General features: G+C 49.0%; 1 protein-coding gene across 3 annotated transcripts in view; it reads right to left on the reverse strand.

Annotated features, from left to right (window-relative positions):
- LOC144791743 (zinc metalloproteinase-disintegrin-like lachestatin-1) overlaps nucleotides 1-18,992 on the reverse strand; it is a 4,387,327-nt gene that overhangs the window by 737,675 nt on the left and 3,630,660 nt on the right. For all 3 annotated transcript variants that reach the window (XM_078666511.1, XM_078666510.1, XM_078666512.1), the window contains one exon: nucleotides 5,382-5,544. In XM_078666511.1, coding sequence (XP_078522637.1) covers nucleotides 5,382-5,544 — 163 coding nt within the window. The remainder of the gene's footprint in view (nucleotides 1-5,381; nucleotides 5,545-18,992) is intronic.

Consider the following 18,992-nt stretch of genomic DNA (forward strand, 5'->3'; position numbering starts at 1 on the left):
GGCTGATCCAGACAGCAAGTGTGATCACGGCCAGGTCTCTTCCCCTCCTCCCCCGTCCTGATGAAGACCCGCAGCCGAGGAAGCAAAAATCCCTAGAGCACCAGGGTCGAAACGTCGACACTTTTTATTTTATGTGCCTGTACCTTTTATTTTCCCCCCGGTTTTCCCCTTGAATAATTTGGACAGGCTTGTTCAACAGGCGGGAATAATACCGCGAGATCTTGTTTTCTCTTTTTTGTAAATATTTGAATTGTACATTATAACTGTCTCTGCATTTCCCTCTCTTCACTTGAGCACCCCTTTCTCAATCTTGACTACAATTCTTTTTTCTTGCGCCGTGTATTAGTATAATGTGTTGTAAATAACTGTACTAGTTGGTTCTTTGATAAATACAAATCCGAAATATGGTTATGGTGTTCATTGCTCATTTAATAATCTTTTCTCCCATGTAGCTTGACTTCTGAAATGCAGATTGAATTGCATTCCTCAAACAGAAACATTTTGTTGATGAAGTCACACTAATCAATAGTCTAGGGCCATTGTTTTGTTTATATCTTCATCTTTGGTGACCTGCTCGAGGTCCTCTTATGACTCCAGGGCCTTTGGCTTGTGTGTTCTCCTGAGGGACTTTTACTGCTTCAATGAGCTCCCCTGCTTGCTCAGAGCCGGCTCTGATACACTTGCTGTTGGTGGGCCCCTTGGACCTTGCTGTACCCAACTTGCTCCTACTTCATCTTCCACGTCAGTTGCGGCTATCAAGGCTTTTGGTACTCCTGCGAGACATGAATCACCTAGTCATTGACATCCGTCGTGGGACTGCTTGTGTATGGCTCCTGGTTTTCCTCAGCATCAGCTGGTCCTCACAGCTGTAGTGACAATGTCACCATCGACTCTCCAGAACCTCCTCATATCTGTGGGCATTGTGTCTTTGTGCCTCCTGGTCACTGCTGAGTGGCAAGGACTCTATCCCCTCCACTTACAGGTTATTAAAGTCTAGAATCCACCCTTGGATTCCACCTGACTCCTTCCTGAACTTCTCCAGAGGCACTTTCTTCTAAGTCTTCCATTGTCATCTACGGCAGGTTCTGACTTCTCTTCACCCCTATGCACCTGGCTTTCCTGGTGTAGATAACCTAGTTCCTGGGTCTTCTATGGGTGAAGTGGTTCTCCATTCTGCCGTACTCCAAGGGAATTCATTGAGGTCCTCTGGGAAGGGTCCTTCTTCTTCAAAACTGCAAATGCGACTTCTATATTGACTTATAATGCGCACACAGCAGAGTTTCCACTCTGCAAACAGCCTCCGATCAGGGTTCATGGGTACTCACCTTGGGTGGTTCCTTGTGTCCCCAGCGCCTCTGGGTCTTCTGGTCCAAGTTCCATTCTTGTTTGCAGTCCACATTTCACTTTCTTAGTATATGGTTTGGTCTTCCCCTGAAAACCACTGTATTTTGTGCTACTCACCTGATTGCATTTGCAGCATTCTTGTATCCGGATAGGAGATATACCACTATGATAGTGATAGTAACAGACTTATTTTGGCTAAACACTGTGTGGATTCTTTTCATCTAATCTACACTCCTTCAAGATAAGCCTGAAGGCTGCTCTCCACAGCTGCCACTTTGAGATCTTTCTATGGTTATCAAAGCCACTAAAATCACCAAGAGGGTTGTCTGGATTAGTGCAGGGTGTACCATGCTGATAGTAAACCACAGAGAATACAGGAGTTCTGCCATAGCCCAGATGTGGGAGACAACAGCCTGTGGTGACCTCACCTCCAACAGCCAGTTGTCGAGACTGAGGAAGACTGGTACCCTTGATCTGGGCAGATGAGCTGTGACCACTGCCATAACCTTGGTGAACAGCCAAGGGGTGCTGGTAAGGCCAAAGAGAAGAATGGTGAACTGAAAATGCTTGTGGCCTACAGTAAACCGCACGTAGGGCCAATGGGCAGGCAGGATGGGAATTTGGAAATAGGAGGCCTCTAAGGCCAATGCTACCATCAAGTCTCATGGGTCCGGGGCAGACAGGACCTGAGCTAGAATGAGCGTCTTGGGGCTTATTTACTAGAAATTGCTGACACTGTATAGATGCGTCAGTTTCCATGGTTCCAGCCTTCGAAAGCCTTGCGCCACCTTGGATGTGCCGTATTTAGAATATGGTGCACTATGGCGCCAAACTGACAGATGCGTCAGAAATGCTAATGCATTTGTCGTCGCAAAAGTCACGCATTGCTGGAGTCGTGCCCGAAGCACGATCCAACTCCAGCAACGCATGGGAGGCTTATTCGTAGTACACTGCGTCAGTCCTTTCACCTGCTCCTAGGATGCGCAGTGGCATCCTAAAAGTGGTGCTGTGAAATCTTGTAGATTTCACTGCATCACTTTTACAAGGCTTTTCTGCGTGGGAACGCCCACCCTGCACATAGTATACATGACGCAGGTATAATGTGACGCAGGGCTTTTCAACGTGATGCATCTTCCTATATGCGTCACGTTGTAAATGGGCTGCAATGTGGCACATCGTGTGCGCTGCCGCTTGTACATAAAAAGTGATGCAACGATGATTCAAAAGTGTGGCAAGGGGCTTGTAAATGTGCCCTCCTGAATTTTTCTTTTTGAGGAAGTAGTCAAGAGCTCGTTGGTCAAGGATAGGACGAAGGCACTTGTCCTTTTTTGGGACTATAAAGTAGCGGGAATAACTACCACAGCCTACTTCTGGCTCTAGAACCCTCTCTATGACTCCCTTGGCCAAGAGAGCCATGAATTCACCCAGGAGTAAAATCAAATGATCCTCCGTCAGCAGGTTGTACGATGGAGGCATTGAGGGAGGGGTAGTCTTAAAGGAAAAGGAGTAGTCTCTACTGACTATCTGAAAGACCAACCTGTTTGATGAGATGGTCTGCCAATGGTGGAGGTGATGGCTGATCCTGCCACCAACTAGCTGCCCATGATCTAGAAGGGCAAGGTTTGGTGGCGGAGTCTGCAGAAGGGGTGGTAGACTGACCCGACCTCTGGTCACCAAACCCACTGAGCCACAGGGAGGTTGTGAAACCTGCATAGTCCTGTGGCTGGCAGAGCTGAAAGCCCCTTTTGTGGCCACGAAAAGGGTAAAAGGCAGACTGGGGATGTGTGGCCACTAAGAGGCATAAGGACTTGGCCGTAGCCGTGGGTCCTTAAAACTCTCCTCCAGCGCCATGTCTGCCTTGCCTCCAAAGAGATGGGTGCCATCAAAGTTCCTCAACCAAGCATGCCCTCAAATAACCAATGTTGATGAAATTGCTCTGCCCAGTTCGTTGGTTGTTTGGAGACCACAACGGATGGCGAATTTACTGCATCTCACCCATCTGATATTGAATGTGGCCTAGGCTTCCCCCGGAATCTGTGGCAAGCACTTGCACAACTGTTTCCCACAGGGAGTAGGAATAACGGCCCAATAAGAATTCAGTGTTTACCAACCACAATGCAAGGCTGGTGGAAGAGAAAAAAAAATTCTTACCCCAACCATCCTCAATCTTGGATTACCTGTCCAAGGGCATGGAAGGGAAAGCACTATGTTAGGAAGAGGCTTAGAGCACCATGCTCTTTGGGATACAGTGGTTGGTGAGGAAGCTTGGGTGATGGGCAATTATCCTATCCCCAGGAGACCCTGTAATGAGCTTGGACCACGTACCCAGTAGGACATCTGTAAGGGTCTCATTAAACTGTAGCAATAGTTCTGAATTGGCTACAAGACCTCTGTCAAGAAACCAGTCTTGACTGCCACCGAAGGGAGCTGAAGGTTTAGGATCTCAGCCGCCCTTCGCACCACAATAGCAAATCCTGCACACTTCTTCTTAGCTACGGTTGCGGAGAATGCATGCCAGAATCTCGAGAGGTGTCCAGTCCACTGGCTTCACCCAGCTCCTCACACCTGTCCATATCATGATAACGCTGGTCTTCTAAAGGGTCCAGTGACCCCTCCCAATCTTCTTCCACTCCTAGCCCTCCGGAATAGGGCTCAGGAAATGGCCTAATTCTGTTGAAGCCTGTATTGGCATTGGTTGACTTCATACAAGCTCTGGGTCATCAGGAATCAGAATAGGGCTGGTGCCACCGGGGGATTACCAGCTGTGTCGCGAGCTTAGACGTTGGGGCCAGTGCCGGAGAAGGTCGCAAAGACACAACAGGTGCTGGACTGGATCCATTCCCGGATCCATGAAGTGACATTGGCATTGAGGCCGGAGCCGCCGGTGCGGAACCTGATGGAGCCTCCTCAGCACCCACAAAGCCTGAAGGCACGCCGGTAGGGTCAAGCTGCCTAAACACGAGGCACATGACGTCATAAACTTCCTCAAACTGGGCAAGGTTTGCTCTGGATCTCAAAAGAAGCACAAAGCGGACCCAGGTGCAGGTTCAGCAGAACAAGGCCTAGAAAGCCAAGCCTCCTCGGTACCGAAAGACAGGAAAAAGCTGAAGCATGCTTCAACTTCAAGTGATTCTTATACCTCTTACCTGGCCTACCTGACTACTTTGGATATGAGGATGAGGACTTGAGACTCCCAGAGCAGTGCTTGGACATTACTCTTGACTGGGACCATGAACAAGACCTCCTCAGAGTTGAGCGACGCTGAGTCGGGTGCTGGGCAGCAAGTAGCTTTAGGAACCACTCCCTCAAAGCTTTCTGAGTCATGGCTTCACAGTCGAAGAATGACTCTGAATCGTGGTCATGCTCCAGGCACCAGAGGCTAACCAGGTGTGGGTCCATCACTGACAACAAGCAGTTACAAGCGCAGCATGGTTTGAATCCAGAAGTCTTCCTAGACATGTGGAAAAAAATTACCCATCAAAAAGGGGCTGACAAAACGCCAAAAAAAGACTGCCAAATAGTGACAGAGGTCTCTTCACTGATATGCACTGGCTAGAATACAAAGAAAAGAACTGACATCGCGGTGGTACATATATAGGGGACGCGGATGTCACTGCCATCACGGACAAAGCCAACACTGTCACTCTGAACCAGCTGATGCAAAGTACTGGTGCGCAGGGGTACTGCTTGAAGAAAAATCTCCTGGATCCAGTTAGGCGCTTGGGAAATTCAGAGGTAAGGAATCTGTGGCTAGATGTCTCTATCTGATACATACCATACAGTACCCTCTAACTTACCCACTAACTCATTTGCTTATTCACCCACTGACTATCAATGAAACAGGGCTACCTGAATAAATAATCAGACATAAGTAAACACAAGATGCTAGTTTAATCCAAATCAAAATCACGACTATTTCTCCACTAAACATTGGAGAGGACTTAAAAGAAAGGTAGTCAGAGTGAGGGTAAAGGTGGAAGAAGGAAGAATGGAGAGGAGGATCAAATCAATGAGAAAGTGAAAGATTTGTCACTCACCATCTTTGGTCCGCATTTTGTTCCATTTTTTACCATTGCAAAATTCTCTACATACACAGGAGTGGGGAATACACATTTACATTGCCCAATGAACATCATGCCACCTGCCATCGTTGGGGTGTCTCTCCCTCCAATACAAAACAACTTGCCACATTTGATATCCCTGTTGAGATAGAATAAAAGAACAGGCTAGTGGTTACTCATAGAGACAGGTGAGATCAATGTGATTAAATGGCTCATTGACTTTCCAGCTTGACTCATGCAAATGATCAGCTCCATGCTTTTGAAGATGTAAATGTAACTGCATTTCTATTGCACTTAAGACCTCTGACATGGGTATTAAATGCTTTACACCATGGAACATGCTGCTCCATAAACAAAGGTTAGGGGCTACTCCAGTGGTTGTTGGTTATTGTTGGTTAACGGGAATAGTCTTGACCTCATCAGGTGACCATTCTAAGCATTTGCACCAGTTTTTGTGGTTGAGTAAATTGATACAGGCAGATTAAATTTATGTGACTTCATGCAAATGATTGGTGGCGTTAACAGATGGGATAGAGATGATTAATTATAGTCTGATTTAAGAGGTATCGTTTTAAAGAATGAGAGCTTGTCATCTGTGAAATTAAATTAAATGAAAGGATTTAATATAGTGCAAGCAGCTACTTCAGCTATAGCTGTCCTGGCGCTAAGATGGACATCGGTGCTAAGGTGGACATAGTGGCAGGGTACTAAGACTGGTTCTTGAAAAGCCGAGTCTTAAGGTGTCTTCTGAATGTTGCCAGGTCAGCTGAGTCGCTCCATGAGGCAGGTAGGCTTTTCCATATTTGTGCACTCTGAAACCCAAATGATTTCCCATCTATATGTGCTAAGCACATTTTGGGGATGCCTGCAAGGTCTTGCAGTAGAGGATCTTAAGGTCCGAATTGGAATGTAGCGAACAACACGCTTCTTAAGGTACTTAGTGCCCAGGCTGTGGAATGCTTTAAAGAATACTACCATGACTTTAAACATAATTATTTCTTTCATTCCAAGCCAGTGCAGAGCTTTGAGAATAGGAGTCATATGGGATCTTGGCTTTGGTCTAAGGATCGCTCTGACCGCTGCGTTCTGCACTACTTGTAGACACTAAGTGAGATAGTCGGGTAGGCCTAGCTACAGGCTATTAGCGTAATTCAAATTTGATGTCACTAAAACTTGAATCACGATCTTCCTAGTTTCCACTGTTACATGAGTGTAGGAAGCTGTCTCTGTATATACTATAAAAAAATGAGATATGGTATGCACAGAGTCCAGTGGATCTCCAGAGGCATTACAGAGCCTCAAGTAGATAATACTAATGCTCTCTCTAGAGGGTAGTGTGGGCGAGCAGTTAGGCTTATCAGAGGGAAGTGCTAGACAATTGTTGTACAAACACAGGCAAGATATGATTTCACGCACTCAATGACTAAATCTGAGACCAGTGGTTTGTAAAAATATTATATTCAGTATATTTATTTGATAGAACCAAATATATTTTGTTGCAGTAAAATAAGTTTTGCAATATCACTGTTTTTCAATGTAAAAAGTGGACACAGTGCATTTTTCAATCTGTACAATTCTATCCTATGGGAGGAAACAAAATCAGTAATATACAGGTAAGTAAACGATTTACAATATTGAGATTTTAGATGCAGAGTCAGTACCAGGCAAGGTTCAGGCAAGTGAATTCACTGCACCACCAGCGGCACTGGGGCTGCCGGGTGCAGAGGTCAAACTCAGGATCTGGTGCCAATGTTGACCAATGGAGAAAGGAGACAATCGGAGTGGGACTACTTGCATGTGAGTAGTATGGTTTTGGGACCCAGTCTCCAGTGGTTAAGGTAAGCACAGGGAGGGCAACAAGGCAGCACCAAACCTACTGCCCTCAGCAGCAGAGGGGCTGCCAGCTGCAGAGTGCGGACGTAGCGCTGGGTACCCAATGCAACCAAATTCAGAATTTTGAAGTCAGAAAAAGGCTGCATCCTCAGGCCAGGAGGTTGGATGAAAGGAACCTACATCTGCACAGGTAAGTTGGGGTGTGCCGGAGCATCGGGACACAGGGCCCGATTCACAGAACTAACTTAAGACAAAATCCTAAACTTACTACCATTTGGTATTCACAGAAGGCACTCACTCATTTTGGTATTCACAGAAGGCACTTACTCATTTCAGTATTTGGCGTCTTTAGTCTTTGCTGCTGCAGTGCCCTTCTTTGTCCTCTTCTTCGAAGGTCAGCGGTAATCTGAAGATTAAGGTTCAGGGGTGCCCCTAAATACTCACATTAGGGGCATTACAACTGTTAGAAGATTGTAGCCAATTAGCTACATACCTATACGTTGACTATACCCTTTGTATGTCTACTCCCACTGGGGAGGGGGACATACCCCTAACCCAATTGGCTAGGATCCTCCAAGACAATATGGAGGATTTTCAAAGGAGGTTGTCACTTCAGCTCAGGGCACCTTAGGGGTGGTTCTGACAGAGATGGGACATCTCTTTCATGTTTATTAATTTTGCCACCGACCTTGCCGCCAAAAGTGGGGCTTGGTCAAGTGGGCAGGCATTTGCACTAGCGGGAAAGGCCTTGGTCAGCATAACATAGGGCAGGGAGCCTTTGAGCCTCAACACCATTTTTTGCTGTTCCTGTTTGCTGTAGGTGTGAAGCACCTCCACCCAGAGCAGGCTTTGTTTCTGACCCACAAGAACAAAAGGCTCCCACCTCAGGGGTCAGAATCTTGGCTGGAGATGGCAGGATGGTGTGGTCTAGTCAGACACACACTAGTGGTTTGGTAGGTTTACAGGGGGCACCTCTGAGGTGCCCTCTGAGTGCATTTCTTAATTAATCCAACACTGGCATCAGTGTGGGGTCATTAATCTGAAATGTTTGGTACCAAATGTCTTGTAATTCGGTGAAGCCATGATGGATATGTGGAACTCGTTGTGACAAGCTCCCAGCCCATGTACACAGTATGACTTCACAGTGCACTTATAATGTCTAAGAATTGACTCAGACACTACGGCGGTATATCTCCTCATGCAGTCATGCTTTCACATGAGGTATAGTGCATCCTACCTTAGGGCTGTAAAGACTGCTATAGGGGTGACATACCTATGCCTCTTGCAGTGCTGATAGACCTGACACATATGGATGGATGTCATGTTGACTCTTCACTTTTATCTGCACCAAAACACGCAGGCTGCAATGGCAGTGTGTATGTGTTTGATGAGGGGTCTCTTAGGGTGGCACAACACATGCTATAGATCCTCTCTGGTCACAAGGCCCTTGGTACTAAGGCTACCTTTCACAAGGGACTTATATGTGTGCCAGAGGTGTGCCGATTGTGAAAACAAAGGTACAGTTTTGGGAAAGAACATAGGAACTGGGAACCTGGTTAGCAGGAACCTAGTACACAAGTAGTCAAAGATGCATCACAGTCAGGCAAAACGTGTGGGAGGGTAGCCATGCCAAAAGAAGTACTTTCCTACAATGAGGAGTAGGCCATTTGTCTACAAACATTAATAAAAAATTAAGTCAGTCGCGTTTGCGACTTAGAATATGCTGTACTCCAAGAAAGGAGGCAAGCAGGGGTTGGAGGATTAGAAAAGGGCCATTCAAAAGAAAATAAATAGAGGCAACAGTTCAACATTTTAAGTCTGAGTCAATGTATCATGTAGGGAAATGTAGAGGAGCTTTTTGAGAAAATTTGCAATCTGAGGATGTTAAACTGCAGAATGAAATAAGGGTATTTCCATGCAAGATAGGGCTTTCCTTGTTACGTTTGAAAGGCACTAGAAATTGGCAAGCAGAATCTCTGCTGCTAAGCTACATCTGGACCATTTGCACATACGTTTTTATTTCCAGTAAAGTGAATGTTCTTAAAGCTGACATCTTTCCAAACACATTACAAAGGCTTCATTTATTGTAAGTTCTTGTAATCTGCGAGTATAGTAATACAATAGAAACAGGCTTTTAAAAATTGTCCTCCACTCATTAAAGTTGCAACAGACGGTTAGGAGTACTTTTTCAAGAATGGTATAATTAACTTCAGCAGAAGAAAGGTTCTGAGCAGGTGCCCCCCGTGCCTAGAGGAGGGGTGCCCTTAGTTGCGCCACATGACCGAACACCCCCACTGAGAGTCTGTTGTGAGGAAGGGGCCAGCTAATGACGTAGCAGTTTGGGTTTGGTCAAGGAAACAAAACCGCAACCTAAAAATTATGGTATTTAAGGAAACGCCTCGAGGGGATCATCCTCTTTCTCTCCAGGGGCCCTAGCCGCAGAGCACCGGAAAAACCAGCGGGAGTGCTGACATCAGGTTCCGGTCGACGGACCCGAGGAGGGCAAAGCGGTGGGTTCTGGGGGGCCAGCGTAGTGTTCTCATCTGAGGTATTTGGTTCATATTGGTAGGTTTGAGATTATTTCAGTTGATAGGGGACGGGGGTTGCTCCGTTAGTCGGGCAACCAGGTAGCGGTTTACTAATTGAGGCTGCCATGCATTGATTTGTCTGCGGGGAGCGCGTCTCGTGGGTTGGTGCATTGACTGCCGAGGGCACGGTGGGCGCAATGGGGTTTTGTTACAATTGAGTTCACGGTTGGGAGCGCGTCTCGGTGGGCTGGGGCATCGCTAGTTCCGACTTGCTCACGGTCACCTAGGCATGCATGGAAATTGTCTGCTGGGAGTGCATCTCAGTGGGGGGGGCATCGTCTGCAGGGGTCGCATTATGTGTGTAATGGTTTCACATCAAGATGCGGGGGCTTTGGCGCAGTTCACATCCGCATTGCTGGATTGCAGGATTGTAGCACACAACAAAGTGGGTTCCTGGTTTGGGACCGTGTCTGATAAACTTTGTATTGGGGGCATGTTAGACGTGGTCAGCAATGTGTAGGGTGTGAGTTGGAGGATGCAAGGGGGCGTGCTCACATCCTCGTATCCCGCTGGGCTCGAGCTTCCCGCTAATTGCAGGGAGGGATGCAGTAGCAGCATTCTTTCGGGGTGAATCTGCGCGACCGGAAAAAAGGGGCGTGGACCGATTCCTGATGGATCTGCGCCTGCCCGAGGCCACCCGGTGGCCATCAGGAGGGCGGGCCCTTAGTCGCGGAGGGCCGCCCCGCCCCTAGCCAGCTAGGGTCAGCCCCCCCCCTCAGGGCAGACTTGCCTGGTGGAGGTGGGCGGACCGGTGACGCACGTCCGGGGGCGGCAGGCAGGAAGAGGGTATATCTCTCCCTCGGGCCATCTTGGTGGCCTCTTTGCCGCCCCGGACGTCGCGTGGACACGTCGGGACACTCTTTCCCTCCCTACCTCTAACCCAGAGTGTCAGCTAGGGGGGGCTCCTGAGGGAGTTTTTAATGTGTTTCCTTTTCGTTGCAGGCGGAGTTACAGGGCAATCCGGAACCGGAGAGGTGCAACACTGTACTTCAGCGGGCACATAGGGGTGCCAGAGCCTAACCTAGAACCTCAGGGGAGGTCTAGGAATCCGAGTCGGCGCCCCAGTAGTCCTTCGGGCGGTTGTGGGCCTGTGCAACCGGGGGTTTGCCTAGATACGCCCCGCAAGGGGCGTGAGTAGTATTACCATAATGGTCAGCAGCTGGGTGGTTCGCCACGGTGCTGATTGGCTCAACAGGCGGGCAGGTGGCGAGAATGCGGCCTGCCCTTGGATTGCCCGTAAGATAACCCACCGTGATTACATAATGTTGTATGTAACAATAAACCTGCAGCAAATTTTCCCAATCTTAACAATCGTGTCTGTGTGTTATTTGCGGGATGATGGTTATGTTGGGGGCGGGGGGTTCCTGTGGCCCTGAAGCGACTATGGCGCTTACGGCCAACCGGGTTAATTTCACGTGCAGTTGTAAATACTTGCAATTCTGGTTGGTAAGCTGTGGTGATCGCGCGATGCATGTTGCAGAGCTGGAGAACGCTCGGATGTGCTTGAACGCGCGGATATGAAGGGGGGGCATGGCCAGATACCTTGGTGAGGTCCGGGAGCTGCTTCAGCCTTCAGCGATTGGGCTCCGGATTGCCTTACAACACTGGTGCTCGGGATTGCTTCACATCACTGGCGCACATGTACTGCTTCGTACATTTGTATATGCTTGCAATTCTGGACCGCATTGGTTTCCGTTTATGGGCGCATGCAGTGATTTGTCTGCTGGGAGCGCGTCTTGATGGGTTGGTGTATCGACTGCTGAGGTCACGGTGTGCGCATGATTTAAGGACAAACTTTGCGATCACTTACTGCATGTTGTGGATCTGGTGAACGCTCTGATATGCTTGAACGCTCTGATAGGAAGGGGGGCATGGCCAGATCCCTGGGTGCTGTTCTGGAACGGCTTGGGGTATGGAAATTGGGGCTGGGAAGTGCAATGGTGCGAGAGTAAGGTTCTGCTTGCTCTTGGGAAGTGCTGCACTGCATCTGTTATCAGGTAGCAAGGGCACTGTGCAGGATGGATAGCACAGGCCCAATGAGCCTTAATGCACGCAGGCATGTGGGACTTTTAAGTAAAAAAAAAAATAATAAATTGGTGGTGGAGGTAGCACTACCAGGGCTCCTGAAATTGTGTACAGGGAAGTGCCAAATCAATGATGCATTTTAATCCAGCAAATTCTTGGGATAGCAATACTCTGTTATTTTATTCAGGTTTGCGCGGTCAGCGTAAAGGTTCCACCCATTAATACTAGTTCAACGCCCAATTACAACAGTTAGCTTAAGAAAGTGTGTTGGGGGTGGCATTATGGTAAGTTTATAAAGATAACGGTGTCTTTTGTTTTCGCTAGCGGGTTCTAACATGGCATCTAAACGCGCTCGCACTACTCCCCAGAAGCCAGTGGCCCAGGAGGATTTTCATGCCCTGAATGAGCTGTGGAAGGCAGCAAAGCGGCATGGCATGGAGGAGGCGCTTCAAAAGTTGGCTGGCGGGTCAGAGCAACAGCCGGACGGCAGGGCAAAACAGCAGAGGAAAGCTCCTGCTCGATATAGAGAGGGGCAACAGGACAAGTCGCCCATACAACCTGCTGCAACAGTGGCCACTGTGGGGGGGGTGAGTCATCCAGTCAGGACTTGGCCGCGTGTAGCACAGACCAAGCGGCACAGGGGCCCGTGCTCAATATGACGGTGGTTGCGGTGGGACAGAGCATCATGGCAATCTCCACAACAGCAGCATCTGTGGGGGCTCCACAAGTAGGGGGTGCACCAGTAGTGTCACAAGCGGCAGGTAGCGCTGCGGCCCTGCAGCCCCCAGAAAATGTGGCAGGGTTGATGGTACCACCAATGCATGGGTCAGGTGTGCCTTCCGGAGCTTCAGGGGTGTTCAAGTGTGGGTCCTCTTTTGCCCATCAGTCCCCGGTGGTGTTGGGAGGGGCACAAATGATACCACCAACCGGACCACTGTCAGTAACAGGAACACAAGGGGTGGTGGCAGCTCAAGTATGGGCACAGACGGGGGGACTCCTGTAACGGCGGGTCTGGGGGTAGGTCAGCCTTCTACCACAGCGCCTTCCCCTCTTCTGCGATTGCATGGCATGTGCCATCAGAGACAAGAGACACAATTCACAGGGGGAAGTTTGTGAACGTTTTTGATTTGATCAGCGTCGGGGTGGTCCCAAGTCATCCAAAAACAAGTAAAGAGAGCGAGTTCAAGCCAAAAACAGTGTGGGTTGAGTGGTTCTTGCGGAATTGGGTGACAGGGTTTTGTATTTATGTGGCGATATTAACTGAGGAGACACCAGCATTAGCGCCGCAGTTGTTCGGGTACACGTCCCTCATACACAATGCGGCTTCCGAGTTTCAAGGGTCTGCATGGATGCAGTACGACACTAAATTTAGGCAGATGAAAGCTGTCAGGCCGGAGATAGCATGGGACCAAAGAGAGATCAATATTTGGCATGCAGAGTTTAATATGGCTCCGGCACCTGGGAAGTTAACTCAGTCCTTTCGATTCAACAGAGTTCTGGGAGATAAAAAATTGGCATGTTGGCCGTTCAACAAAAAGGAATATAGCAAAGGGGCGACCTGTAAGTTTAAACACATTTGCTCATTCTGTGGGGGACAGGGACATCCAGAATTCAAGTGTTTTAAAAAACAAGGCAAGCAAAGAGAGCATACTGCCCGAGCAATAATCCCGAGAGTCCTTCACCAATCCACATGCATGTTCTCACACACTTACTCAGTAAATACAATAATCAAGAAGATGCTTCTATGTTGTATTACAGGTTCAAGGATTGGTTCCGCATTCCTTCCCGCACACCCCCTTCATCAGTCCCGCCAAAGAATCAACAGTCATTTCTCCGCCAGCGGGAGTTGGTACGGGACAAGATTATGGGGGAGGTGTTCGCGGGCAGGGTGGCGGGTCCTTTTAGTTCCCCACCTTGTGAATCCTTAGTGTGTTCGTGTCTGGGGTTGGTGCCAAAGAAAGAGCCGGGCAAATTTTGTTTGATTCACAATCTGTCTCACCCCATTGGGCTATCAGTAAATGATGGTTTGGACCAGGCTCTATGCACAGAGCGGTACACCACCTTTGACGAGGCCATTGCAAAATTGCAGAGATTAGGCAAAGTGGCGCTAATGGCTAAATCAGATATAGAGTTTGACTTCCGCCTTCTTCCCATTCACCCAGATGATACTCGCTTGCTGGGTTTCATGTTTGAGGGTCAGTTCTTTGTGGACTGGTGTATGGCCATGGGTTGTTCCATAGCATGCTCTGTATTTGAGACATTCAGCAGATTTCTGGAATGGGCGGTGAAAGACTTGGCGTCATCAGATGATGTAGTAAATTATCTAGATGACTTCTTGTTCATGGATCTCCTGAGTGGTCAGGCGCATGGGAGGGTGCTGCAAGGTTTCCGGCATCTGGCCCAGGCATTGGGGTTTCCCCAAATGGAAGACAAGACTGAATGCCCTAGTACCAGTTTATGTTTTCTGGGGATTGAAATTGACTCAGTGGCAGGAGAGTGTAGGTTGCCGCAGGAGAAGGTGAGGGCATTTCAGGAGGTGGTTAACGCCTGCATCTCGGCCAAGAAGGTTACATTACATCAGCTGCCGGTCCTGGTAGGCCAATTGAACTTTGCCTTGAGAGTGATTCCCATGGGGAGAGTCTTTTAAAAAACATAGCAAGAGCGATGTCAGGCTTACGGGCTAAGCACCATCACACAAGGTTGTCAGCAGACGTCAGAGAGGATTTGGAGTTATGACGAGGTTTCCTAGATAACTTCAATGGAACACTTTTATGGCAGAAGCCAGCGTGCGACAAAAGTGAGTTAGTCCTCTATACGGATTTTGCGGGCAGTATTGGTTTTGGGGCAGTGTTGGGATCTCGGCGGTGCATGAAGCATTGGCCAGCGGAATGGGTTACGTCCGGGCTCACATGCAACGTCACCTTTCTAGAATTGTTTCCCATCATTGTTGCATTACACATTTGGGGGACGTCCTTGGTGAACACAAGAGTGATTTTTTGGTCAGACAGTATGTCTGCGGTAATGCCAATTAATAATCAGAGCGTGAAATGCCCTTTGTTGCTGCGTTTGTTGAAGACTCCTATTCGCCTGTGTCTCTTGCATAACGTGCATTTTGCTGCCAAACATGTACCTGTGTAGATAATACAGAGGGTGACACTTTTTCTTGACTTAAGATGGCAGAGTTCAGGGCACGGTGGCCGCAAGCAGACAAATTGATGGCGGAGTTCCCAGAGGAGTTATGGAGGTTTGGTGTCCCATTGCTGCAGACCTAATTACACGATACAAAAAGGGGATGATGGACGGAGCGTTTGAGCAAATCAAACACTCACCCCCAGTCAACTGATCTGGGTTTAATCCATCACCATTCTTTAGCTCACTCGGCCACCCCAGTTCAGACATGGCTATATGCAAATCAGTCTGACCCTGTGCCTCATGGGAACAGTCCAGCCCGAACTGCCAAGCCTTGTCTTCCCTGGACCGGAAACAAGCATCCTGGGATCGGTTTCGGATTCATAATCCTCATCAGCCAGGCTATCTTGAATCCAGTGGCCAAGTGAGCAAGGGACTCACGTCTGAGCATACCCTGCCACACTTAGGGCGAACAAAGCGATACAAAAGGGGATGATGGACGGAGCGTTTGAGCACATCAAACACTCACCCCCAGTCAACTGATCTGGGTTTAATCCATCCCCATTCTTTAGCTCACTCGGCCACCCCAGTTCAGACATGGCTATATGCAAATCAGTCTGACCCTGTGCCTCATGGGAACAGTCCAGCCCGAACTGCCAAGCCATATCTTCCCTGGACCGGAAACAAGCATCCTGGGACCGGTTTCGGATTCATAATCCTCATCAGCCAGGCTATCTTGAATCCAGTGGCCAAGTGAGCAAGGGACTCACGTCTGAGCATACCCTGCCACACTTAGGGCGAACAAAGCGATACAAAAGGGGATGATGGACGGAGCGTTTGAGCAAATCAAACACTCACCCCCAGTCAACTGATCTGGGTTTAATCCATCACCATTCTTTAGCTCACTCGGCCATCCCAGTTCAGACATGGCTATATGCAAATCAGTCTGACCCTGTGCCTCATGGGAACAGTCCAGCCCGAACTGCCAAGCCATGTCTTCCCTGGACCGGAAACAAGCATCCTGGGACCGGTTTCGGATTCATAATCCTCATCAGCCAGGCTATCTTGAATCCAGTGGCCAAGTGAGCAAGGGACTCACGTCTGAGCATACCCTGCCACACTTAGGGCGAACAAAGCGATACAAAAGGGGATGATGGATGGAGCGTTTGAGCAAATCAAACACTCACCCCCAGTCAACTGATCTGGGTTTAATCCATCACCATTCTTTAGCTCAATCGGCCACCCCAGTTCAGACATGGCTATATGCAAATCAGTCTGACCCTGTGCCTCATGGGAACAGTCCAGCCCGAACTGCCAAGCCATGTCTTTCCTGGACCGGAAACAAGCATCCTGGGACCGGTTTCGGATTCATAATCCTCATCAGCCAGGCTATCTTGAATCCAGTGGCCAAGTGAGCAAGGGACTCACGTCTGAGCATACCCTGCCACACTTACGGCGAACAAAGCGATACAAAAGGGGATGATGGATGGAGCGTTTGAGCAAATCAAACACTCACCCCCAGTCAACTGATCTGGGTTTAATCCATCACCATTCTTTAGCTCACTCGGCCACCCCAGTTCAGACATGGCTATATGCAAATCAGTCTGACCCTGTGCCTCATGGGAACAGTCCAGCCCGAACTGCCAAGCCATGTCTTCCCTGGACCGGAAACAAGCATCCTGGGACCGGTTTCGGATTCATAATCCTCATCAGCCAGGCTATCTTGAATCCAGTGGCCAAGTGAGCAAGGGACTCACGTCTGAGCATACCCTGCCACACTTAGGGCGAACATAGCGATACAAAAGGGGATGATGGACGGAGCGTTTGAGCAAATCAAACACTCACCCCCAGGTAACTGATCTGGGTTTAATCCATCACCATTCTTTAGCTCACTCGGCCACCCCAGTTCAGACATGGCTATATGCAAATCAGTCTGACCCTGTGCCTCATGGGAACAGTCCAGCCCGAACTGCCAAGCCATGTCTTCCCTGGACCGGAAACAAGCATCCTGGGACCGGTTTCGGATTCATAATCCTCATCAGCCAGGCTATCTTGAATCCAGTGGCCAAGTGAGCAAGGGACTGACGTCTGAGCATACCCTGCCACACTTAGGGCGAACAAAGCGATACAAAAGGGGATGATGGATGGAGCGTTTGAGCAAATCAAACACTCACCCCCAGTCAACTGATCTGGGTTTAATCCATCATCATTCTTTAGCTCACTTGGCCACCCCAGTTCAGACATGGCTATATGCAAATCAGTCTGACCCTGTGCCTCATGGGAACAGTCCAGCCCGAACTGCCAAGCCATGTCTTCCCTGGACCGGAAACAAGCATCCTGGGACCGGTTTCGGATTCATAATCCTCATCAGCCAGGCTATCTTGAATCCAGTGGCCAAGTGAGCAAGGGACTCACGTCTGAGCATACCCTGCCACACTTAGGGCGAACATAGCGATACAAAAGGGGATGATGGACGGAGCGTTTGAGCAAATCAAACACTCACCCCCAGGTAACTGATCTGGGTTTAATCCATCACCATTCTTTAGCTCACTCGGCCACCCCAGTTCAGACATGGCTATATGCAAATCAGTCTGACCCTGTGCCTCATGGGAACAGTCCAGCCCGAACTGCCAAGCCATGTCTTCCCTGGACCGGAAACAAGCATCCTGGGACCGGTTTCGGATTCATAATCCTCATCAGCCAGGCTATCTTGAATCCAGTGGCCAAGTGAGCAAGGGACTCACGTCTGAGCATACCCTGCCACACTTAGGGCGAACAAAGCGATACAAAAGGGGATGATGGATGGAGCGTTTGAGCAAATCAAACACTCACCCCCAGTCAACTGATCTGGGTTTAATCCATCATCATTCTTTAGCTCACTTGGCCACCCCAGTTCAGACATGGCTATATGCAAATCAGTCTGACCCTGTGCCTCATGGGAACAGTCCAGCCCGAACTGCCAAGCCATGTCTTCCCTGGACCGGAAACAAGCATCCTGGGACCGGTTTCGGATTCATAATCCTCATCAGCCAGGCTATCTTGAATCCAGTGGCCAAGTGAGCAAGGGACTCACGTCTGAGCATACCCTGCCACACTTAGGGCGAACAAAGCGATACAAAAGGGGATGATGGACGGAGCGTTTGAGCAAATAAAACACTCACCCCCAGTCAACGGATCTGGGTTTAATCCATCACCATTCTTTAGCTCACTCGGCCACCCCAGTTCAGACATGGCTATATGCAAATCAGTCTGACTCTGTGCCTCATGGGAACAGTCCAGCCCGAACTGCCAAGCCATGTCTTCCCTGGACCGGAAACAAGCATCCTGGGACCGGTTTCGGATTCATAATCCTCATCAGCCAGGCTATCTTGAATCCAGTGGCCAAGTGAGCAAGGGACTCACGTCTGAGCATATCCTGCCACACTTAGGGTGAACAAAGCGATACAAAAGGGGATGATGGACGGAGCGTTTGAGCAAATCAAACACTCACCCCCAGTCAACTGATCTGGGTTTAATCTATCACCATTCTTTAGCTCAATCGGCAACCCCAGTTCAGACATGGCTATATGCAAATCAGTCTGACCCTGTGCCTCATGGGAACAGTCCAGCCCGAACTGCCAAGCCATGTCTTCCTTGGACCGGAAACAAGCATCCTGGGACCGGTTTCGGATTCATAATCCTCATCAGCCAGGCTATCTTGAATCCAGTGGCCAAGTGAGCAAGGGACTCACGTCTGAGCATACCCTGCCACACTTAGGGCGAACAAAGCGATACAAAAGGGGATGATGGACGGAGCGTTTGAGCAAATCAAACACTCACCCCCAGTCAACTGATCTGGGTTTAATCCATTACCATTCTTTAGCTCACTCGGCCACCCCAGTTCAGACATGGCTATATGCAAATCAGTCTGACCCTGTGCCTCATGGGAACAGTCCAGCCCGAACTGCCAAGCCATGTCTTCCCTGGACCGGAAACAAGCATCCTGGGACCGGTTTCGGATTCATAATCCTCA

Source organism: Lissotriton helveticus, chromosome 11 (genome assembly GCF_964261635.1).
Source record: "Lissotriton helveticus chromosome 11, aLisHel1.1, whole genome shotgun sequence".
Classification (NCBI taxonomy): domain Eukaryota; kingdom Metazoa; phylum Chordata; class Amphibia; order Caudata; family Salamandridae; genus Lissotriton; species Lissotriton helveticus.